At 44.8% G+C, this 21,557-nt stretch overlaps 1 protein-coding gene across 4 annotated transcripts in view; it reads right to left on the bottom strand.

The window, feature by feature from the left end:
- pard3ba (par-3 family cell polarity regulator beta a) overlaps positions 1–21,557 on the bottom strand; it is a 116,128-nt gene that overhangs the window by 71,766 nt on the left and 22,805 nt on the right. For all 4 annotated transcript variants that reach the window (XM_034151302.1, XM_034151303.1, XM_034151304.1 and 1 more), the window contains 8 exons: positions 19,715–19,889; positions 12,752–12,855; positions 8,209–8,291; positions 4,534–4,620; positions 4,107–4,232; positions 2,770–3,239; positions 1,007–1,146; positions 669–797 (listed from right to left, as the gene is read on the bottom strand). In XM_034151302.1, coding sequence (XP_034007193.1) covers positions 669–797; positions 1,007–1,146; positions 2,770–3,239; positions 4,107–4,232; positions 4,534–4,620; positions 8,209–8,291; positions 12,752–12,855; positions 19,715–19,889 — 1,314 coding nt within the window. The remainder of the gene's footprint in view (positions 1–668; positions 798–1,006; positions 1,147–2,769; positions 3,240–4,106; positions 4,233–4,533; positions 4,621–8,208; positions 8,292–12,751; positions 12,856–19,714; positions 19,890–21,557) is intronic.

The raw sequence follows: 21,557 nt of genomic DNA, 5'->3' as shown, positions 1-21,557 counted from the left end.
TGTGAGAGTTTTTTCTATCAAGGACTAGGAGTGTGTGTGTGAGTGTGTGTGTGTTAGCAGCCACTTTAAGGTGTGAATATGCATCAGTCACTACAAAGCCCCGCGCGTCTTCCTCGGAGCTCTTTGAAGCGGCGGAGAGGGAGTAATCAGAATAACCACGGAGGACGGAGGGTTAGAGAATAGCAGCGAAGCGAAAAACATCATTTACAGAGAGCGGGGGGGACCTGGCTGTGTGTGTGTATGTTAAAAAGAGTGTGTTTATTGATCAAACGTCCCCAGTGAGGTGCAGTCACGCTGTGTCGGTTTCACAGCCGTGACGCTGACCTCTGACCCCGGCAGGTTATCGGTCACTTAGCGCTCGCGGCGTGTCGACATGCGCGGACATGGCTGTGCGTTTCCTGCGTGTGTGTGTGACTTCCTGTGGCATCGCTGTGTCAACAGAGCAGAGGGGGACAGGAAGGCCGGAGCGTGCTCTGGGCGTGTGTGTGTGTGTGTGTGTGTGTGTGTGTGGGGGGGGGTGTTTATAGGAAAAGGGCATCAACATAAAGAGGTTAGGTCCTCTGAGAGAGAAAGAGGAAAAAAGACAGGAAAAGTGACGACAAACGATAGACTTTGGGAAACTGTGTGATGGCGGGTGCTGATGTTTTTTTACGTTCACACTCTCTTACCAGTTCCCGAGGCAGGAAGATGTCCTCCTGCCGTGCCACCACCACACACACACTCTCGCCCTGCCTGGTGCTGCGCAGCATGGCCACCAGCTCCTCCTGGCTCCTGCCTGTCATGTCTACTCCATTCACCTGCACACACACACAAACACACACAGAAGTGTATTAAAGCAGGGTGTATAAATCCACAGAAAATGTTCTGTAATTCTGGAAACATGAAAATGTCCTCCTCAGTAGGTGTGCCGCAGCTCTCTGCTCCTAATGATGATGTATTTCTTGTTCCTGGTAACAGACACTTCTGCTTTGTTTTACTCCGTTGGGGATCAACATTTCAGTCTTACCTCCAGGATGCGGTCTCCGGGATGCAGGCGGCCATCTTTGACAGCTGCTCCGCGCTGCAGGATGTTCTTCACCAGGATGGGTCCCGGCCCGTGGACAGAGGAGTCCCGGGTTACCACGGTGAAGCCCAGACCCTCGGTGCCTACAGGGGGACAAAGCAGTCACGGAGAGTATTAGGGACATAAATCCAGGGCGAATTTGACTACTTTTAATTAAGTTTCAATTAAATGTACACTTTTTCTTCCCCTTCTCCTCAGTTTTTTCTCCTCCCGCTGAACCCAGTGTGTGTTTTAAGCATCTCCCTCCACATTAACTACCGTTTAAGTGTCTGTTTTCCTCTGAGGGGTTTGTTGCCTGGCTCTGCCTCCGAGCCCCCAAAGGAGGCTTCTCTGCTAGCCGGATTAGACAGACTCTGCCTTTAATTTCACGTGTGAGCAGGCCGAGCGGTGGCTGATGAAGGGAGGTGGAGGGAGAAGATGGAGGGAACGTGGGAGGGGGAGAGGAGAAGAAGAGAGAGAGGAACCTGAGGGACATTATTCCCGTCTCTAGCTTCCCTCCCTGGGGATGCAACGTGATTTCCACAAAGATTTTCCTCGTGGGTGTGAGCCTGCGTGTGTATACATTTACAAGTGTGTGTTCTTCCAAGGACACACACACACACACACACAGACTCACACACACACACACACACACACACACACACACACAGACTCACACACACACACACACACACACACACAGACTCACACACACACACACACGAGCCATCAACCCCCGGAGCCTCCACCCTCTCCCTTTTTCACGGCCTCACAAGCCCCAAGCCATGAGTGAAATGTGCCACGCTCCGTGTACGTGTGTGTGTGTGTGTGTGTGTGTGAGTCTGTGTGTGTGTCTGTGTGTGCAGGCAGAGCAAAGCCGGCGTGGCATACTGAAGGCGGTGAGCGATGCTATCTGGTCTCCGAGCTAAGCCTCTGCCTGCCCTACATTAGCGCACCTAAACCTCACCGCCTGTCAATCACGCAGAGAAAGAGCCTGTTGCCAAGGGAGAGGGTGTTAGGAACCCCATAATATCCTTTGCTCTGATCTTGCATCAGGTGAAATGGATAGAGGTAGACAAGGGGGGAAACATCTAACAAAGGGAGGAAGAGTAGGAGGAATGGGAGGGATGAAAAGGTGTGAAAGAAAGGAATAAACAATAAAAGTGTGTGAAAGAGGCTTTGAGTCGAAATACAATCTCTCCTTTCCTTTCATCTGGATATCTTTCTGCCTTCTCTTTCTCCGGGTACCTGTAGCAAGTGTGTGCTGCCCAATTACAGCTCTCCTTTCAATGCCCCGTAGCGCTACAGGTTGCTAGAACAGAGCCTATTCACAGCCCTACAAACCTATTCCAGTGCTATCAACACATCGGCGCTGCAGCTCTGATGTGTTTTAGAGGGATAATGGAGAAAGGCAGGCGGGAAGCCAGACACTTTCAGTCCGGGCTGGAATCTAAAGCGAAACACCCAGACTGAAGGATCAGGAATGGAGAAATGTCTTCACGATTGCAGCGGTTTCACACGGGACTAGATATTTGATTTCAAAAATCAATCCACATAACATCCAGGACTTAAAATCAGCTTTACACAAGATCATCAGAAACAAACCTGGAAGATAATGTCTCCCACATAATTCAAAGCCCACACCCACAGTTTGTAAAGCAGGCTTCCTTTAAGTACTTCCCATGATGAGTATAGTAGGAACTTAAATACTTCAGTTGCACATTTACCTTTCTTCAGGTCAATTTTTAACTTCTTTCCGCCCTTCCTGCCGGTGAGGTTTCCCAGGCCGGGCAGGGGGCTCCTGCTGCTCTGGGGGCTCTGGCTTCTGGTCCTGGGAGGGGTGGAGCTCTCTGCCCTGGAAGAAGGTGAAGGAGAGCCTCTCTCCAGGGAGCCGGGCCCAGGACGGAGCTCCGCAGGGGGGTTCGCCACATGAGTCTCCGGGGTCCTGGTCCGCGCGTCGGCTCGCCGCACCTCCAGGTTGGTGTTGGGTTTGGCGTCTCTTTTGGGTTCTGGCTGGGAGTCGGTTTTAGCGCGGAGCAATATCGGACTCTTTAATTTGGCTGGGGCGTCTTTGGCGTCGCCGGTGAACAGCTGACCTATCAGGCTCTTCTCGTAGCGTGGCTTGTTGGCCAAGGGGAGGACCTCCAGCCGCACGGGGGAGGACAACGTCATGGCCTGGCGGAACGCTTCCTGTGCCCTTTGGAAGCAAAATTGAAGAAATTAGCAAGACTTAAATATGTAGCTGAAGTCATTTTCACTCAAACTATAATGCCATCACTTCAGCCGAAACAGCAAAAGAGACCAAGAGGCAGAACACAGACAATTGGAAAGCAGAGAATGAGGCCTGTGCATCCTTAATGGAGCTCTGTTTCAATTTAGATCAAGCACGGAGAGATTCTTCCTGCTGGTTCGGGGACATTGCGGCCCCCGTCAGATGGGGACACGCCGACAGCAGGCTCCTATCGCAGGCTTTAATAGACTGCTATCAGCACAACATCTACACAACACAGTGGGAGGTGGTTAAATGGACCCATTCACCACAAAGAGGACAGAGAAAATAAAAAAAAGAATGGGGACGGCAGGTTGTAGTAGTGTGTGTGTGTGTGTGTGTCGGAGAGACATGTGTATACACTCTTTTGTGGAAGTAGATGGTGAGATAGGAAGGGAAGAGAACGATTTGTCTTTGGCTGATAAAAGGAGGCAAACTGGTGATGGGTGAGGTATCTCGCTACAATGGCGGACAGTGTGCAGGACAAACACACTCTTTCTGGTTTTTTTAAAGCTTTTGTTTAAGCTCCCAATCACATTCCTGTCTAATAAAGAAACACTTATTTCCATTTTTGGGTATGGTGCAAGTTGGAAAATATCTTGATCTCGCTACTTAGTGACTTTATAAAATGCCTTGGACGACAAAAAGACCTAAGACTAAAACAACCAAATAGTCGTCTAATCAAAGGAATGGATTCACATCCGTAAAATCGTATTAAAATGAATTTGCCACTCGTGTCTGATCTCATTGGTTTCTCCCTTCTTGGATATCTGTGTTGGGGACCATGGTACGTACTGAGCGAAGGTTTTATCCTGCAGCTGCGTGTCGTTGATCTGGACGATGGACTCATCCTGCTGGAAGAGGTTCTCTCTCTTGGAGCGGCTGTTTTCCTCGATGCCTTTAATGTGCAGGCCCAGGGTCCTTTCAACACAAACACACACACACACAAACAAACAACACACACATAGTAAATATGGATTCAAGGAGGTAAACATATATGATTACATGCCAACACTTGAGCCCTGCTACTGTATGAGTCAACATAGCCATCTGCCTTTCCTTCAAATGTCTGATGACAGGTGGTGGGTGGAGAGAACAGTGTGTGTGTGTGTGTGTGTGTGTGTGTGTGTGTGTGTGTGTGTGTGTGTGTGTGTGTGTGTGTGTGTGTGTGTGTGAGGGTGTGTGTGTGTGTGTGTGTGTGTGTGTGTGTGTGTGTGCTTACCGTCCACTGAGAGAGGAGGAGTAGGGGATCACATGGATACCCAGAGGTCCCCAGTCCCCTGGAAACTCCACCGCCCTCGTCAGGGTGCTGTCAACAAAACACACACACACATATCTTAAAAGAGGCGGCATGCAATCATAAAACATATCACGGTACACACACCAAACTCCAATCCTTTCTAGCTCTTCAAAAATAAATTAGCTTTTTCCCTCTGGGCTACACTGATAGGGATACAAATTAGCTTACAGGTAGTCCTGCCAAACATCAGAATAAACATGTGTGTGTGTGTGTGGGGTTGTGAGTGTGTGTGTTTGGGACGCAGGTGGCTACTTCAGGCTTTATCTACCTGCTTTCTCAACCACCCAATCTAGCCGAGATAAAATAGGAGGACAGATAGAGGAGCAGATGGAGATGAAACAGAGCGAGCGGCGCTAATAATCTGAACCGTGGCTTTTCAGCCGCAGAGACACAAGGACAATGCTGCAGGAGATAAAGAAGAGAAGGCTTCTGATAGCAGGTGGCTAAGAGAGGAGGACCTGCGTGATGCGAGGAGAGGAAGATCACAGTGGAGCTAATGAACATTTCCTGTTTGTTTTTTAATCAGAGAAATCATGTTTTTGAACCTCCAACGTAGCTTCATCGGTTTTTTCCCGCTGTACAGAATTGACTCTATTTCTACTTAAAACAGGAATTGATGTATCCTTGAGCGACACACTAAAACACAAATTGCTCCAGAGGGAAAGCTTAAGATCTTTCTGATTAAAACTTACCAAAATAATGTTATATTATTTCTGCACTTTATATATAAAACCCATTTATTTAACTCAGATGAAACGTATGTTATATCTGACTGTGTTGCAGTTATTGCATTGCCACTTTTCTCCTTCAGGCTCTGAACTTGATGAACAGAAAAGCGACCTCAGGTGGAGGCCGAGAACATAAAGGCGTTATTCTCCTCAAAATGTCTCTTATAGTTTTTACAAAGCTTCAACGCAAAAAATAAAGAGATTTATAAAGTGTCTGCGTGAGAAAAACTAAACAGAAAGGCAGAGAAGTTCAAGGTTTATGTGCTTCCTCCACACACACACAAGCCCATGGACTAGCTGGGATCATTATAACACACTCCTCTGTCACTGTCGCCTCGCTCTCGTTAACCTCTGCCACGGTCACACGCGCACATACTGTACACACACATCCACACACACACCACCAATTTGCATTCTTATTGCTACATCTAGTGCAAGCTCACAAACACCATCACTCACATTCCCTTAAATTGAATTCAGAGGTACACACATGCATCACATTTACATCTATTAGAGCACACACTAACGTCTGAATTACACATGTGCACTGGCCATGAACTGCACACACACACACACACACACGAATGCGGTTTACATGTAATTATATGATGGTAAACAATCAGGATACACACACACAGGTACAAAGCTGGTTGTGAATGATGTTTATGTATCCACACAGTGTGCATGAAACACACACACACACACACACACAGCTTCAGCCCATTTACATTCATATAAAAACAAACGGCGGCACAAACAAGCTCATCAGAGGACGCCGTGGCTTGTTAGCGCCGCACTCTGATATGCAGAATAGCTCCGCTCACCCATTTTAGCATCCCGCTGACACAAACACAAACACAGTCATTCCACTGGGGGAGACAAGGGGGAGAAAAGGGGGAGGCACAGATGAAAGTGCGACGAGGAGTGAGACAGATGGAGCTCCCACTCTTGGTTCACTTCCTCCAAAAGCGACGGAGGCCAAAAGCGACGGAGGCCGAAACCGGCGGCCGGGACTCGTTAAAGACAAGAGGGGTGCTCCCCCGCTCGCTCCCCGTGGCTTCTTCTGCACGTCCATCCATCTGTTACCATGGCGACCTATCTGTGAGAGTCCTGCCGCCATTGTATCATGGAGCTGTCAGGACCTGGCTGCACTTTAAAACGCTGAAAAATCCCCATCTGTCACCAGAGCGCCCATGAGTTCATTTAAAAAAAAGAGCGTTTTAGTATCAATTCCCAATCGGACCAAATGAAAACGCGGTCGGACAACCTCATGTGTATTTGTACTGTGTGTGAATTGTTCTACGTACACCATACGCTTATTCACCACACACACACACACCTGTTCACACACACCTGACAAGTAAGTATAGCTTGAACAAATTGAGAAAAATAGCACTCGATCTTTGTTTTGCCTCACTTTACTTTGCTCAAATAAATAATGTCAAGAAGAGAGAACACATGTAAATATTGTTTAGTTACTGAACTGACGGAAAACTAATTGACTACTAACATCTATTTTGTTTGACATGTTGTCGACTAAACAAGCCTTTTACAGGCCTAAACTGAATTCTTATAGGTCTTCCATTTTTAACTGTTGCATTAAAGTGGATCCTCAGGAAACATAATTCTGATACAAAATATAGTATTTATTATTCCAAAGATGCCAACTAGTAGTCAAACTAAGCAATACTGTGTGTTTTTAGTGTGACGGACCGCAACTATGAGCTTTTAGCATGATGACCCATAAATAACAGAATCGATAGAGAGCAACTACACTCCCCTCACAGGGGTCACAGGTCAACGCCCTGGATGTCAATTGATTACAACAGCATCATAATGAAATATAAAGACGTGTAATAGAAATAGGGGAATCTTAACAACCTCTTCCCTACTTCAGCAGAGTGGGACATAAACCTGATGTTTGTTATGTAGCTGATGCTGAGATCGCTATAATACATAAATGATCAAATGTAGACATCAAATGTAGATTGGCAATGACATTAACCAATCATGTTTATGCCCCGCGCACACAGTGGGCGGGGCATCAGCGTCCCAGTGGGACAGGCTGAGACTGATGAACCAACAAACCCAACATATTAATCAATAATGAAAATCATGAGGTGCAGCCCCCTCACTTAATATATTAATGTCCCTAACCGTGCCGGGTCTAGTCCAAAACAAAGCCCTTTCTAAACTGAATTCTGGGTTGGATTTACATGTTTTGGAAACCTCTCTTCTCTATTTTGTTTCTGTTGTTTTTGTCTATATGTCGCTTTTAACCCGTCTATGAAATCTGACGCACAAGCAGTGCTGTAAAGTTACCGGCAACATCTTTCAAATACAAAATAAATGCATTTCTTTCTTACAGTTACTAATCAAAATGTTGGGGATTGCATCAGAATGTATTCTCATAGAATATAACATTTATTCTGATGCTCTGTTTTAACTCTAATTCAAGTTAAATTGAGAAAATGTTCATTTAAGTTTGGCAGTAATCAGTAATGTTGAGATGTTTACACTGCCTGGTTTGTAGTTTTATAGCCCCGGTTACATAACTTTGTAAAAGTGAGTAAATGGTTGCATTAAGATTACTAGTAATCTGGACAACTTTTACAATAAATTGAGGTGGAATTTCCATCAAAATCATGTTTAAAACTCACCTCTGCTCCGGCACAAACGGCTCATGGCACACCACCATGTACTGGGACGCATCCACACACACACACACCAACTGTCACACACACCCCTTAATCCAGTGTCAGGCTGTCAAACAAAGACTGCTTAATCCCAGACTCCAACACTGCCCCGTACCCAGCTACAGTATGATGTGTCCATTCATAAACACACTGAAACACACACACACGCTTACTTGAAGTGAACTTGGCTCATCTTGGCGGGGGGGTCGTCTGTGCGCAGTCGATTCAACGCTCCTTTCAGTACATGGTTGATTTCCTGATGAAAAACACAAACAGTCAACATGATAATAACCACAGGGACAAATTAAGAGAGCGCTGACACTGAACAAACGGTGAAAACAAGGAGGCCCGTCGCCAATTAGCAAAACAATCTAACGCCGCCATCAATCACCTTTGCAGACGGCGAGGAGAGGGCGACCGCCGGACGCTGAGCTCGCCACTACTGTCCCTCTTACTCTGTGTACATTTCTATCTGCTCCCTCCCCCTCTCTGCATCCCTGCCCCGTGAAGGACGATGCTCTATTTTTAAGACGAAATGAAACAAACCCCGGGGGAAACGAATACAGAAAATGGAAGAGGGAGAAAGAAATGTGGGAAGACAAGAGAGAAGGACGGCGTCAAACTGTTGAGAGACGCTCAAGGACTGGGAGAGATTGCCCCCCCCCAATCGTTAAAGACAAGAGGGGTGCAATTAGGTCCTTCTGCCTTGTCACTTTCATTGTGTCACCAGCATTAATGGCTAAAAGGCTCCCGCCCACCAGCTTCGTATCAACCCCCCCACCCACCACCACACTCAACTCCCCAGTGTACCCCTATGCACACACTGGGTAAAAACATGCTTTATACCACAGCAAATATCACCTACACACATCCTCTCTGCAGAGCTGTGGTGTATTTATGGACACATATTCTTCCTTTACAAATAGTGACCCACTTATCTGGGCAGTGGGAGATTACCCCACAATGGAGCGTGTGTGTGTGTGTGTGTGTGGGCAGAAAGACGAGCTCCATTGTTGCTGTGCATCTTCCCGCAACGCCATTAGCTCCTACAGACAGCCTCCTTTAACACACACACACACACACACACACACACACACACACACACACACACACACACACACACACACACACACACACACACACACACACACACACACACACACACACACACACACACACACACACACACACACACACACACACACACACACACACACACACACACACACACACACACACACACACACACACACACACACACACACACACACACACACACACACACACACACACACACACACACACACACACACACACACACACACACACACACACACACACACACACAGCTTAGTATGAACACATGTACACACTCGTGGAAAACACACTTCCAGTTTTACAGGAATTGAGCTACTGTGTCACGTGGTACAATAACATCAAGATACATAAAAAGGCATGTCTGCTTGACTACAATTACAGTGTTATATAAGATGTAGGGAAGCACACACACATATACACACAAAAACACAAACACGTCTTTCCTCAATGCTTTCACATTAAAGGATCACGCCATAATGCCCAATCTAATCCCTTAGAGCACTCCTAAAAAACAGACGTAAAAACAGCAGCTTCCCTGTTTTGTACCATTCAGTGCTCGTATATAAAACACACAAAGAAAAAATATTAGTGCCATCCCCATCCCTGTGAATATACCAGGTTAGTGCCTTTATGTGTGTAAACTTCCAGTGATCACGTATAGTAGATCATATTAGCAGCATTGAGTGAATGTGATTATTCACATTACAGAAACTTTGTTCAGCTGACTCCTAAAACTCCTTTTAACACGTACACTTAAAAAAAACATTGTTTAACACTCTTCTCTGCTGACTCTATGTGCTTATATTACAGCTCCTATCAGCACTTTCACTTCAGCTGCTACTTATTTGAGTGTTTCAACCAAAAAATAAGAACTTTGTGAAATAATATGCATTTACATAATCTGCTTTCTTCACTGAATGATTTCAATGTGGCAGGCTTTGTAATCTCGGAACGAGTGCTATCATTTGTGAAACCTGTCTGAGAACAACTAACAGGTTGTCTGCTCTGTTATTGTTTTGCACACCGTCCTGCTATACTTCATGTGTCGTCTGTCGTTGAAGGTATGTGTGAATGACGGGGAGGTGTGCAAACGTCTGAGAGATGAGGTGTGAGTGTTAGTGTGTGTTGGATGAGTAATGAGGTGTGTGTTTCTTTCGTGTCATTCCTCTGGGTGCTGTAGTCGCCTGCTGCACGTCAGGCGCTTGAGAAATAGCGTGTGTGTAAGAAAGGTTGTTTGTATGTACACACACACTGCAGGAACACAGCTTCAGTGTGCTCGCCGCTGCTCCTTGACCTTCATCATATCCATTACATCAACCGACTGCTGTGGTCACATTCTTTCTCTTATGTTCGCTGAGAAAACACAAATCCTCAAGGGGCTAACACACACAGACACACACAGACACACACAGCATCCAGCTGCTAGCATGAGAAACACAAAACACACACTCTACAGACGGACGGGAAAACAGCTGAATTTGGTAAAGCTAGCCAAGGTGTTAGCTTTTAGAGATTTAAGTCTGACTTCCCGCTGTGTTAACATGTAGAGAGTGGTGCAGTGATGACGTATACGTGTAGGCCGACCTAGGAGTTTGCATCACAAGGGTTCCTTGACAAAAAGCAATGGGATTTTTTCGTATGATTTCGGTATATTGTAGAAAATAAGCTCTGTGGCGGGAGTAAGAAGGCTATTTCATATTTAATACTCCATAATTCCATATATTTTTGAATATATATATATATATTTGTATATATATATATATATAATATCTGCATGTATATTTTCTATTTCGACATGTATATTTTATATTTTATATTTTATTTTATTTTATTTCTATTCTTGTATATTTTGTTTTATTGTGAAATGCCTTTTATGCTGCTGTAACAAAAACAATTTCCCAATTTGGGATCAATAAAGTACGATCTATCTATCTATCTATCTAAAAAACACTAGGCTAAACACAGACCTTATTTCAGGCTTTAACCACTAAAACATTCAAAAAAACTTGGAGATAAGGATGCATTCAAATGCTTATTCATTTTTGGGTTAAAGGACTCATTCCTGCACCACTCCATTGCATCACTGCACCTAGAGGTTTTGAAAATCAGGCAGAGCGAAGGGATGCAGAAACGTAACGCTGATTAGGAAAGAGGAGAGTGATGGAGGAAAGGAAAGGAAAAGCATTCACTTCACTGCCGTTAGCAGGCAACATTAAAACGTCTCGTTTATTAGCTTCGAACACGGCAGGAAGTCCCAATCAATTAAAGGGCCGGCTGCATGTTTAGCACTGCTCAGCCTTTTGCCGGTTTCATTAGCTCTTCTGATAGAGACTCAGAGTGCGTGTGATTCAAAGACAGAGAGAAGTGGGCCAACCTTGGCCTCCACCAAAGCAGGCAGCTAAATCAATTAAAGGGGCAGGGCGCATATTTATCACTGTATCAGCCTTAATTACACTTTATTTAGCTTTCAATACCTCCAAGACGAAGAGGGACACGAGTGTGTGTAACTTGTAAGTGTGTATGAGTAAGTGTAGGAGATAAGGGTGGGGGGTTGGAGCGGAGTAGTACAGTGGATGAAGTGATAGTGTATTGATCTTTGGAAGTCCATCAGGCCCAGGACTCAATATGCCCAAGAGCTGTGACGGCCCTCCTAGCCTTTCACACACACATACACACACACACTACAACTCCTTCTTGCTCCCCTGTGTCATGTGTGGAGGAGTTTCGAGAAACATCACATGCATTGTCACCAAATGATAGAGCCGAAGTGGGTTTAAAACTTTGTAAACAGACAATGACAACATCTGCTAGTGAGCGAAACAACAACTGTGTGGGTTTAAATAAAGCTGCATCTGTCTGCCAGCACACAGATTTCTTGGTAAATCATCTATAATGAGGCTGCTCGCTCTGCTCCGTTTGTACGAGGCCCTGGAATATGTGCTGTGTCATTGTGTTTACTCGCCGCCCGCTGATTCCCGCGTTCTGCCTAGTCACCGCTGAGCTGAACGCGGCGGGGGAAACAACAGGACCCCCTTTCTCTACCTTATCTAAACACACACACACACACATGTAAGCGTGACCTCACACAGCCTCCATGCTGCCCACCACACACACCCAGAGGGACGCACACTGAGTCCTCCTTAATGGTGCTCTGTTTGGAGAAAGAAGCAGAGCACTTGAAAAGCCGACCCTCTCAAAGTGCAGCCCGGGGCGTAGAGCTGGACCACAGGAGGAACACACACTGGCTTTCCAGTCTCTACACACCAGTGAAATATTCAGATATGTTCATCTCTCCCGTGATTTCTTTACGCTCTTTTTACAGTTTTTATATATTTTATCTCTTGCTTTGGTTAAAACATGTTCCTGCTAGTTTGAACAGCAGGAGTTTATACGAAAAATAACGTGTTGTTAAATTATTCTCTGCTTTCTCTGTTCTTTTCTTGGTTAAAAAGCAATAAAAAAGGGGAAGGAAATCAGTGACTTCCTCAATTAAGAAAGACACACTGGATTAATTTCATTAAAAGCAACTTAAGCTGTCTTGCAAACTGCAAAAAAAATATATATATTAGTTGTTTTCAGTCCCCTATAAACCTTATTTTACTTTGGTAGTAGACTTACCGGTTCAGGTGACCTGTTGCTATGGTTATCAGATGGGGGCGTGGCTCTCGCCTGGTAGGGGGTCAGTGCAGAGTCACTGCTGCTCCTCACCAGCAGAGGTGTGTCTGTAGGAAAGAACATACAGTTAGATATGGAGGAAGACATGACACCGGATGCCTTATATTTAACACACTACTGCACAGAAACCATGTCATGTGTCATTTCTTAAACTCCAAATGCACTGAGGGTCATGACAGGAGGAGGAGGAGGGGAAAGGTAGAAGGAGGTGAGAGAAGAAGAAATAAAATGTTCTTCTGTCTTTTTGGCATCTTTCGCAGCGAGCAGCTGGCCTTAGCTGGGTGAGACGGACCCCTGAGGCTCTCTGTGCTCTCCAAAACACACCAAAGCGCATACAAAATTGAAAATGTGAGAGTCTGTTGGCACCTGAAAAACAAAAACAGACTCCTTATTGAGCAGAGCCAATAGGAATCCTGAAGAAAATGGACAAGATAAAAGTGGTGAAGTAACACCTTATATAAACAAATCTATCTCTGTATAAAACGTGTATTATAATAATGTCAAGATGACTCCACGATGACACAACCCTGTAGCGATACGCCCAAGCACCCACAGTGTACATTTTCATATGCCCAGCTGTTCCCCAAACACACACATTCACATGCACACACACACTTGCCACAACCCTTCCCCGCAGCCCAAATGCGCGGAGGGAGAGGTAACATGGGCAGGTCTGAACCACAACAAAGCAACTCAAAGGAATCTAATTTGGACCTTTCTGCTGCCTCTTGCTTTTAATACCCGCCCCAGACTGTTATTCGAGGATGTAAACCCGTGGCGGGGTGTTTTTCCAAATTTGACTTGACAGAGGAGAAAATAAAGACAGGGGAAAGAGAAAAAGGGGAGATAAACAGAAAGGGAAGGGGAGAGATAGTGGGGGGAAAAAGCCTCGAAAAGTGAGACGCGCAGAGAAGGGAAGGCAAACAAAATTCTCTGCTTTCCTGTAATCAATCTCTCTTTGGAGGGTCAGTGACAGGGTCCTGGTCTAACGTGGTCAGAATAGAGAGAGCAGGGGAGGAGAACATAAGGGGAAGAAGTAGTGGGCAGTGTGTGTGTGTGAGTGTGATTGCAGACAGATGAATAATGGTCATTACAACCACCCAAGACACATGTGCAAATATCCTTTATGGCTCAAATGATCTCAACATGTTGTGATTAAAAAAGATTTAATAATTAGTGATTCTGCTGTACCAGGTGTATACGGTCTCAATCCTTCTGACAGAGAAAGTTTAAAGGCATAATGCTAACTCGATAAGACTAATGCGAGGGAATTTACAGGTGTGGAAAAGCTTAAGGAATGTGTTTTCTTTGATAAGGGCTCAGATATTCCTGTGTTTTTCCTCCATCTCCCACTTTCTGATGTTGTTTTACTGAGGAAATCAACACAATGTGGTCTGATCTGATTTAGAAAAGCAGACTTCACGTTGGAAATGTTAGGCAGAAAACAGCATAGATGATTTGCAATTGTGAAATTTGCTTTGATTTAAACACAATAGCAGAAATAATAAAAGGTATCTTCTAAAAGGCTGGAGAAAAACACAGAAAAGACATCACATAGCGCTGCAACACATCAATTGCTTCTGATTTCTCCATCTGATTAACTTAAATTAAAATCTATAATACTAACACACTATTTTTTAAATATTTTTTTAACCCTGTATTTGTACGCAAATGCTCAGGAAGCACTCTCGCCACTTCTTTCAGACCCACACATGCAACCGTTTACAAGTTCAAAGGGGCCGTGTATAGAAAGCAGTAAAACTTAATGGATGGTTCTCCGCTCTGTGTCCACCTGTCCAAAGCCTTCATGGGAAGTGAATACAGATAAGAATACACATGTACTCCGAACAGCATGTATCAGGTTTTCAAACATGTGCTTTAAAGTGGTCTGCTGAGGTTTAAATAAAGAACTTTCCCACAATATGGGAGAAAAGTTGACACCTATCCTACAGAGTGATGCATTGCAGGACATTAAATCAAACTGCAAGGATGCTAGGTACATTAGGAACCAGAATACCTGCAAGGCCAGCCTCTTTAAAGACACTCAATGATAAACTTCTAAAGTGGCTATAATGGAGTTTACAAGTCTGCAAATAAGGCCTGAAGTTGTGACACCCTGCATACTTCACCACAATGTCAATGATGCAACTTTCCCAAGTGACCAAGGCCGCTCCATGGTCACAGTCAGGCTCCATTACCCAGCGGCCAGCCCCATAAATCCTCCTCCATTTATCCATCGGAGTCAAACCCGCCTCCATCAATCCTCCCACCACTTGGAGCCCCGTGTGAAGGAACCTGAGGGTCACCGGCTTTCACCTTTAACCTGTGCCGACCCCTCGGAGGGTCAAACGGTGTCACAGAGGGTCAGGGATATTGATGAGCGTGACAGTTTTAACTCTCTTGGGTCAGCCACTGTTTGGCCGGGTATAAACAAGTCTGGGAAAGAGACATTACTAATCAAAGGTGACTGGCCTGGTGCTAACAGGCTTTTAGCGTGGGTTCATATTTACTTAAAATGTACCCTTTTTACTTCCCTGAGAAAAAGGAATATTTATTTACACTGAACCAGCTTGTATTATTACATACATATACACAATGTACTGTAAGTGTGTCTGGCATACTAGAAATATCCTTGGCTAAGATTAGCTCTCGTGAAACTGACATCCTAAGGCTTTGAAACCTTAAGGTCAGAGTAACTTGATGAAAACCCGTGTGAGGTAGCAACAGCCTCAAGCACACGCTGCTTTAACATCTAATTTTCTCATGATAAAAACAGAATTTACTCAATGAATATCATGATCGAATGAAAAAAAAACGAAATCATAACGTGATGGGTAGAGACTTGGTATTAAAGCAGCTGTCTGGCATCTGGAGCTCTCAGTAGCTGAACATCATTCATGCCCTGTGTGAGCAGACATTTAGATTTATTTTAAGATCACAGACATTTTCTGACATGCACTCTCCTGCCAAAATGGCGAAGAAGAGGTGGAGGCACTACAACTTTGGATGTATTTTAGGTGTGCTAATTTGACACTGACAACCACAAGGTACCCTGCGTCACCAGCAACACTAATCAGAAGGACCACTTCTGGGCCAGAGAAAGAAACACCTTGAAACACACACACACACACGTCATGTACCTCCCTTATCTTCCCTTGGAGACTCATGTAGCTGGAGAGACCCTGAAGAGGCCGTCTGAACTTCCACTTCTGTGTTTATCTGCCTCCGACTCATCACCTAACTAGACTGCTTATGCAATTTTTTTGAACACTGAGGTTTATTTTAAGAATTTCCTCTTGTTTTCAGATCTGTGAGAGTTCTGCAGAGCTAGTTCAAAGCTGGGGCGGGATGAAAACAAGGGTGCATCATGTTTCTCTCTGACTGTGTCTGAGCGTGTGTGAGTGTGTGTGTGTGTGTGTGAGTGTGTGTCTGTGCACATGTTAATCAGTGTGAGTGCCTTTGTTTGCCATTGAGTTTGCATGAGCAAGCATGCGTGTATGGCGTCTGTGTACTCTTTATATTTATATTTGTCTGCAGTTGTGTAGTGTGTGTGTGTGTGTGTGTGTGTGTGTGTGTGTGTGTGTGTGTGTGTGTGTGTTTTCATGCCACGGGCCAGGGTGGTCTTGTTTCTCTCCCAATCGATAAAGCCAGGCTCAGGCTGCTCATGGGATGATGCGATAAGGAGTCTCTTCCTAGAAGTGTGTGTGTGTGTGTGTGTGTGTGTGTGTGTGTGTGTGTGTGTGTGTGTGTGTGTGTGTGTGTGTGTGTGTGTGTGTGTGTGTGTGTGTGTGTGTGTGGGTGTGTGTATATGTGTGTGTGTGTGTGTGTAGCAGCGGATCAATGCAGGTCTAATCATCCCACTGGGGCAGTGTGAAGGCCGATCGCCCAGTACAAACAGCAGTCCAGCGTGCCACACAAACACTTTGATGCCTGACTGATTACTGAATTACGTTGTGTTCTGTCCGCCACCACTCACTGCGATTACATGCACACTATAACCAGATTATTGGGAGCAATCAGATTAAAGTGATAGTGTGATTAAAGCATTCACATGGTTTGCGGTGACCCAATTTTTCCCAGAAACCCCAGTTTACATGATTCGTCGATAAATAGGTTAATGTCTGGGAGGATGTTGTCGCCTACATCTTATGATCCCACAGCTGCTAGCCCCATTCTGTTTTTGGGCTCATAAGCACAATAAATATATGATAATGCCACAGCTTGCTATGTTAACTCTAATTTGACAATGACAACCCACTTCAAGTCTTTACATACTGTACATGACAGCCTGCATTGCTTTTATCTAATCTTGTTTAACGCTTTGAACGTTTTTCCCTCCCTTTTGAAGCGGCTAATAGAACAGTCGCTACATGTCTTAGCTTAACATGCAGTTCATTGTCATTTCCATGCAACGCTAGGCATGCCGCTGTAGGTAGACATTTTTAAGGAGAGATTTTACTGTTGGAATATGCCATGGATATGCTTTGCTGATAGGACTTTATATTGACATACTGAATATACCTAATGGATTATTTTTGATACTGACAATCAAGTGTAATGTGTTTTAGTCATACAAGATCTAACAGGTATCAAAAGGAATATTAAACAACAATACTTCAAGATAAACTAAATTATTTTTGCAGCAATCCTAAATAACGAGATGTCTTTCCTTTTCTATTTGATTTCATAAATAACAGAATATTTCTGCTTTTGGACTGACAATATAAGACATTATTAAACAACATCGTTGGACTGTGAGAAACTGGGAAGCACATATACTGTTATTAGACATTTTATAGACCATAAATAATTGTTGGTTTCAGCACTACAGTATAAATATAATTCCAAAGCAAATATTAAATGTGTGTAACACCCAGTTGACAACTCATCTTGTAACAGCAAAAGGGACAGCTCACACAATCACAGTGACACACACAGACACACACTCCCCTGAGACCTTCTCAGAAGTGGATGGCTGACCGGTTTTGGGGCTGTTTAACTCCCAAAAGCATGCTGGGATTCTTTTGTCGAATCCTGCGTGTGTGTGTGTGTGTGTGTGTGTGTGTGTGTGTGTGTGTGTGTGTGTGTGTCCGGATGACAAAAGGCTGTCTTATTGCATGAGTCTGGCTCTGTATGCGGGGCGTCACAGGGTCACATCATAACCAAGTTAGTCAGGGTTCAACAGGGCTGCAGAGCTGAGTGGAGGCAGGAAGAGGTCCCGCCGGGTTAAAGGAAGGGTGGGGGGGGGGCTGAATTAGTCCATTCATGCTCGGCTGGCATGCTAACAGGCTACAGTGCTAATCTAGTTAGAGGTGGAAGCCATGCAGAGACAGGGCGGAGACGGAGAAGGTATGGGGTGGGGGGGGTCAGGGTCTAGAGGGCTGGATGGCAGGTGGTTGAAGCTGAATAGTAGAGTAGGCAGAAAATGACTGCGTGGAGTGGAGGGGGGGGCAGATGATGGGGCAGAGGGCAAATGCGGGCAGAGGGAGAGGGGTGGCAAAGGGCAGGTGTGTGTATGTGTGTGGTGGTGTCACACTGTTATTCTATAGCCGACAGATGGAGAGAGGGGAAATGAAAGGGGGTCCAGTGATTAGACAGACCCATCCCGGCTAATGTAATCTTTCATCTCAACCCCCTGGCATTCAAGAATCAATGCAAGCACTGAAATAGTAAATAATGATATGTACAGAAAGGAGTCATGCTCTTCTTGAGATTATTTACAGTAATATGTATCCATAGCCAGAACTAAATGCAGCCCAGACAGAGCAGACTTTTCCCCAGAGGCTCCCTCAGGCTTCCAGTCTTGTGATGATGTTTCCCACTGGAGACGCACCATGACCCAATAACTTGTTCACTTTATTTTCTGACTGCTAAAAACAAGTATAACTGCCATTCCTTGTTCGTTTTGAAGCTGTATTTGTATATAGTCGTGTGCACTGTTAAAGTGTCATTCTCACTTGTGTTTTAGTATCTGCTTTATGGGAGTGACCTTCATCAACTCACTGAATATTTGTACAACAGGAGGCGTAGAATAAGAGTTGTTTTTGAGAAACATGCCCTGAATAGGTTTGGTTGTACCATCAAATGACAACAACAGATATTTAGCATGTGAGGAGCAGAATCGGAGCATATCCATCAACTTAATGGTGCACGGAGAGACGTTTTTGTCAGGATGGGAAGATAAAAGCGCAGAAAATTCTAAATGAAGGAGCTTCGTGTCTCTTAATAATATCATGTTTTTTAGTCAACTACATTTAAAGACTCTACTGGGACATGTCAGGTTCAAAAAGCTCTTTATTTTTCTCATACTGTCTGTGCTGCAGCACCTCCTTTCACCCTCTGTCTGAAACCAGAGCCCAGTCTGCTCTGATTGGTTAGCTGGCCGGCTCTGTTGTGAATGGTCAACCTCTTAGAGATATTCCGCTCCTTAGCCTATCAGTTGGCAGACCATTTACATGCACTAAAACTTATTAAAGTCTTACATAGACATTTAACACTTTTCATTCCTTAATAGTCGATATATAAAACATTTCCAGAAGTGCCGCATTTGTGTCTCTCAGTCTGAACAAAGTGTGAAAATATGAACAAAATATGAAGAGTGCGGACGGCGGGAGAGAACGCTGCGTCAACACTGCATCTGTTTTCACACGCAATCAAGTTACAGTAACAAAAGAAAAACTCAATTTTTTACTCAGCAGGTTCAGCTCACAGCTGTTCCATAAATGTATTTCTAACATTTTCTCTCACACAGTCACACGCCTACACACACCTCCCTCCGTCTCCCCGCGATGCACTTTCTCACATGCACAAAGAAATGTGTTGATTGTGTTGTGCAGAAACTTCTGTTACATTTAGAAACTAGGTATTTTCATGAGATGAATTTGGAAATGTTATGTTTCGACTTACTGGCTTTGAGGCTGGCCTCGTTGACTTCTATCTCCGCTCTCATTGGCTCCTGGTACTCAAGGTGGGGAAAGTAGAACTGGGGTTCAGGGCTGGGGGCGGCGCTGGAGTATCCGTTGGACAGGGTCTCTCTGGGGCTTTCCGTCCTCCCGCGCTGGACTTCGAACACCGCTAAAAGCTGGATAGGAGACACAGAGTCAGACAGCGGCCTAAATATTATAGGTTTCTCAACATAATGTGCAAGCTTTCTTCGAGATGACAATCAAACAATGGGAACTCTGGCAGGAGAACAAGCTAGCAACACGCAGCCAGGTTATATAGCGTCTCCACTGTGCCACCATCACAGAGAGGCTTTTATGTGATTTATCTTGCCAACAGCGGGGTAGCAACCTGCTCCATCCTGCCAAGTGTGAGGATGTGTGTGTGCTGGATTCACAGCTCATCAGAACCTCTTATAATCAGTTGCCACAATAACTTTCTTCGTTTAATATTCCAAAAATCTGACCGGCTCAGAGGAGTTATCACACGAGGCGAGGCGAGGTGTATGAAATTACCAGTGAAATGAGATCCGACACGAGAATGAGAAGCTGTCAAACACAATGACACGGCTGCCACAATGAGACGGGGGGGGGCGCCAAATGAACACGGGACGGAGGGCAGAGGAACGACAAACAACCCTAATTGAGACAGGGACATGATGGCAGATAGGGCGAAGGGGAGTGTGTGCGTGTGCGTGTGTGTGTGTGTGTGGACTTCAGGGCCGTGCTATCGCGGTTTGATAAATGGGCGCGTGGCGGTGTGACGCTCTCATTAGAAGGAAGGAAATGACCACTTAATGAAAAGCAATAACCGCGATGGAACGAGGGATGGAAATAAAACAATAGACGGGTGGAGGACGTCGATTAACAACAAGAGGCGCGCAGAGGCCGTGTGTGTGAGTGTTTAAAAAAGTGTGTAAACAATAAGCAAAGAGGAGGCGACAAATATGTATCATCCATCACGCCGAGACGCCGCCTCTCACCCGCCTGTGATTCAATATCCTCATCTGGTCGACGCCATGCAAAGGAGATTCTTTTTCTGCATTTGTGTGAGCATTAGAGAGTACAAGGATGAGGGATCGAGGCGCTGGCGGATGCAGGGAAGAGAGAGAAAGAGAAAAACAATCTGATTGGCCGCTTGATGGATGCTTCTTGAGCTAGTTCTCTCTTCTTTATCTGCTTTCCTCTTTCTCTCCTTATCTCCTTCCCGTCCCGAGCCTCCGTCTCTTTCTCCAAACTCGCTGACAGCATCAATCAAAGAAGAAGAAGAAGAAGAAGAAGACTCGGGGCGTAATGTGATTTGCGCGCACGCTACGAGCACGGACGGAAACACAGCAATGAGCTACTCCAAAAAAAACTTTTACGATTTATTCGTTCTGAACAACAACAACTTCTTTTAATGTGTGGAGGGGTGATGATGATGATTTGCTTTCTGGGAGTTTATTTTTTTTATGGCTGACACAGGCGGGGAGTGATGCAAATGAAGGCCGCCTTGCTGCTTCCACTCATCACTCAATCAAACACAAAGTATCAACAGAATGAATCATGCATCGCTTGATTTGGAGCAAGCTGAAGAACAGAAAAAAAAAGGCACTTTATTTCAGTCGGGATGAAGACTTCTCATTTTCAATTCAGTCAAAAATCTTCCTAGTCAAAGATCTAACAAATAAAAAACTGTTAACTAATTCTTTAAATGCTAACTGTTAAAAAGACTAAAAAAGGGTGCTCAAATATCTGACAGCTGATTGGTTGAGGGTCGAACAGAGGTGAGAGAAAGCGTATCAGTGGGTTAAAACGCTGACGGCAAA

This window comes from Trematomus bernacchii, unplaced genomic scaffold (genome assembly GCF_902827165.1).
Source record: "Trematomus bernacchii unplaced genomic scaffold, fTreBer1.1, whole genome shotgun sequence".
NCBI lineage: Eukaryota > Metazoa > Chordata > Actinopteri > Perciformes > Nototheniidae > Trematomus > Trematomus bernacchii.
The sequence above is the reverse complement of the archived record's forward strand: the minus strand, read 5'-3'. Positions and strand labels throughout refer to the sequence as shown.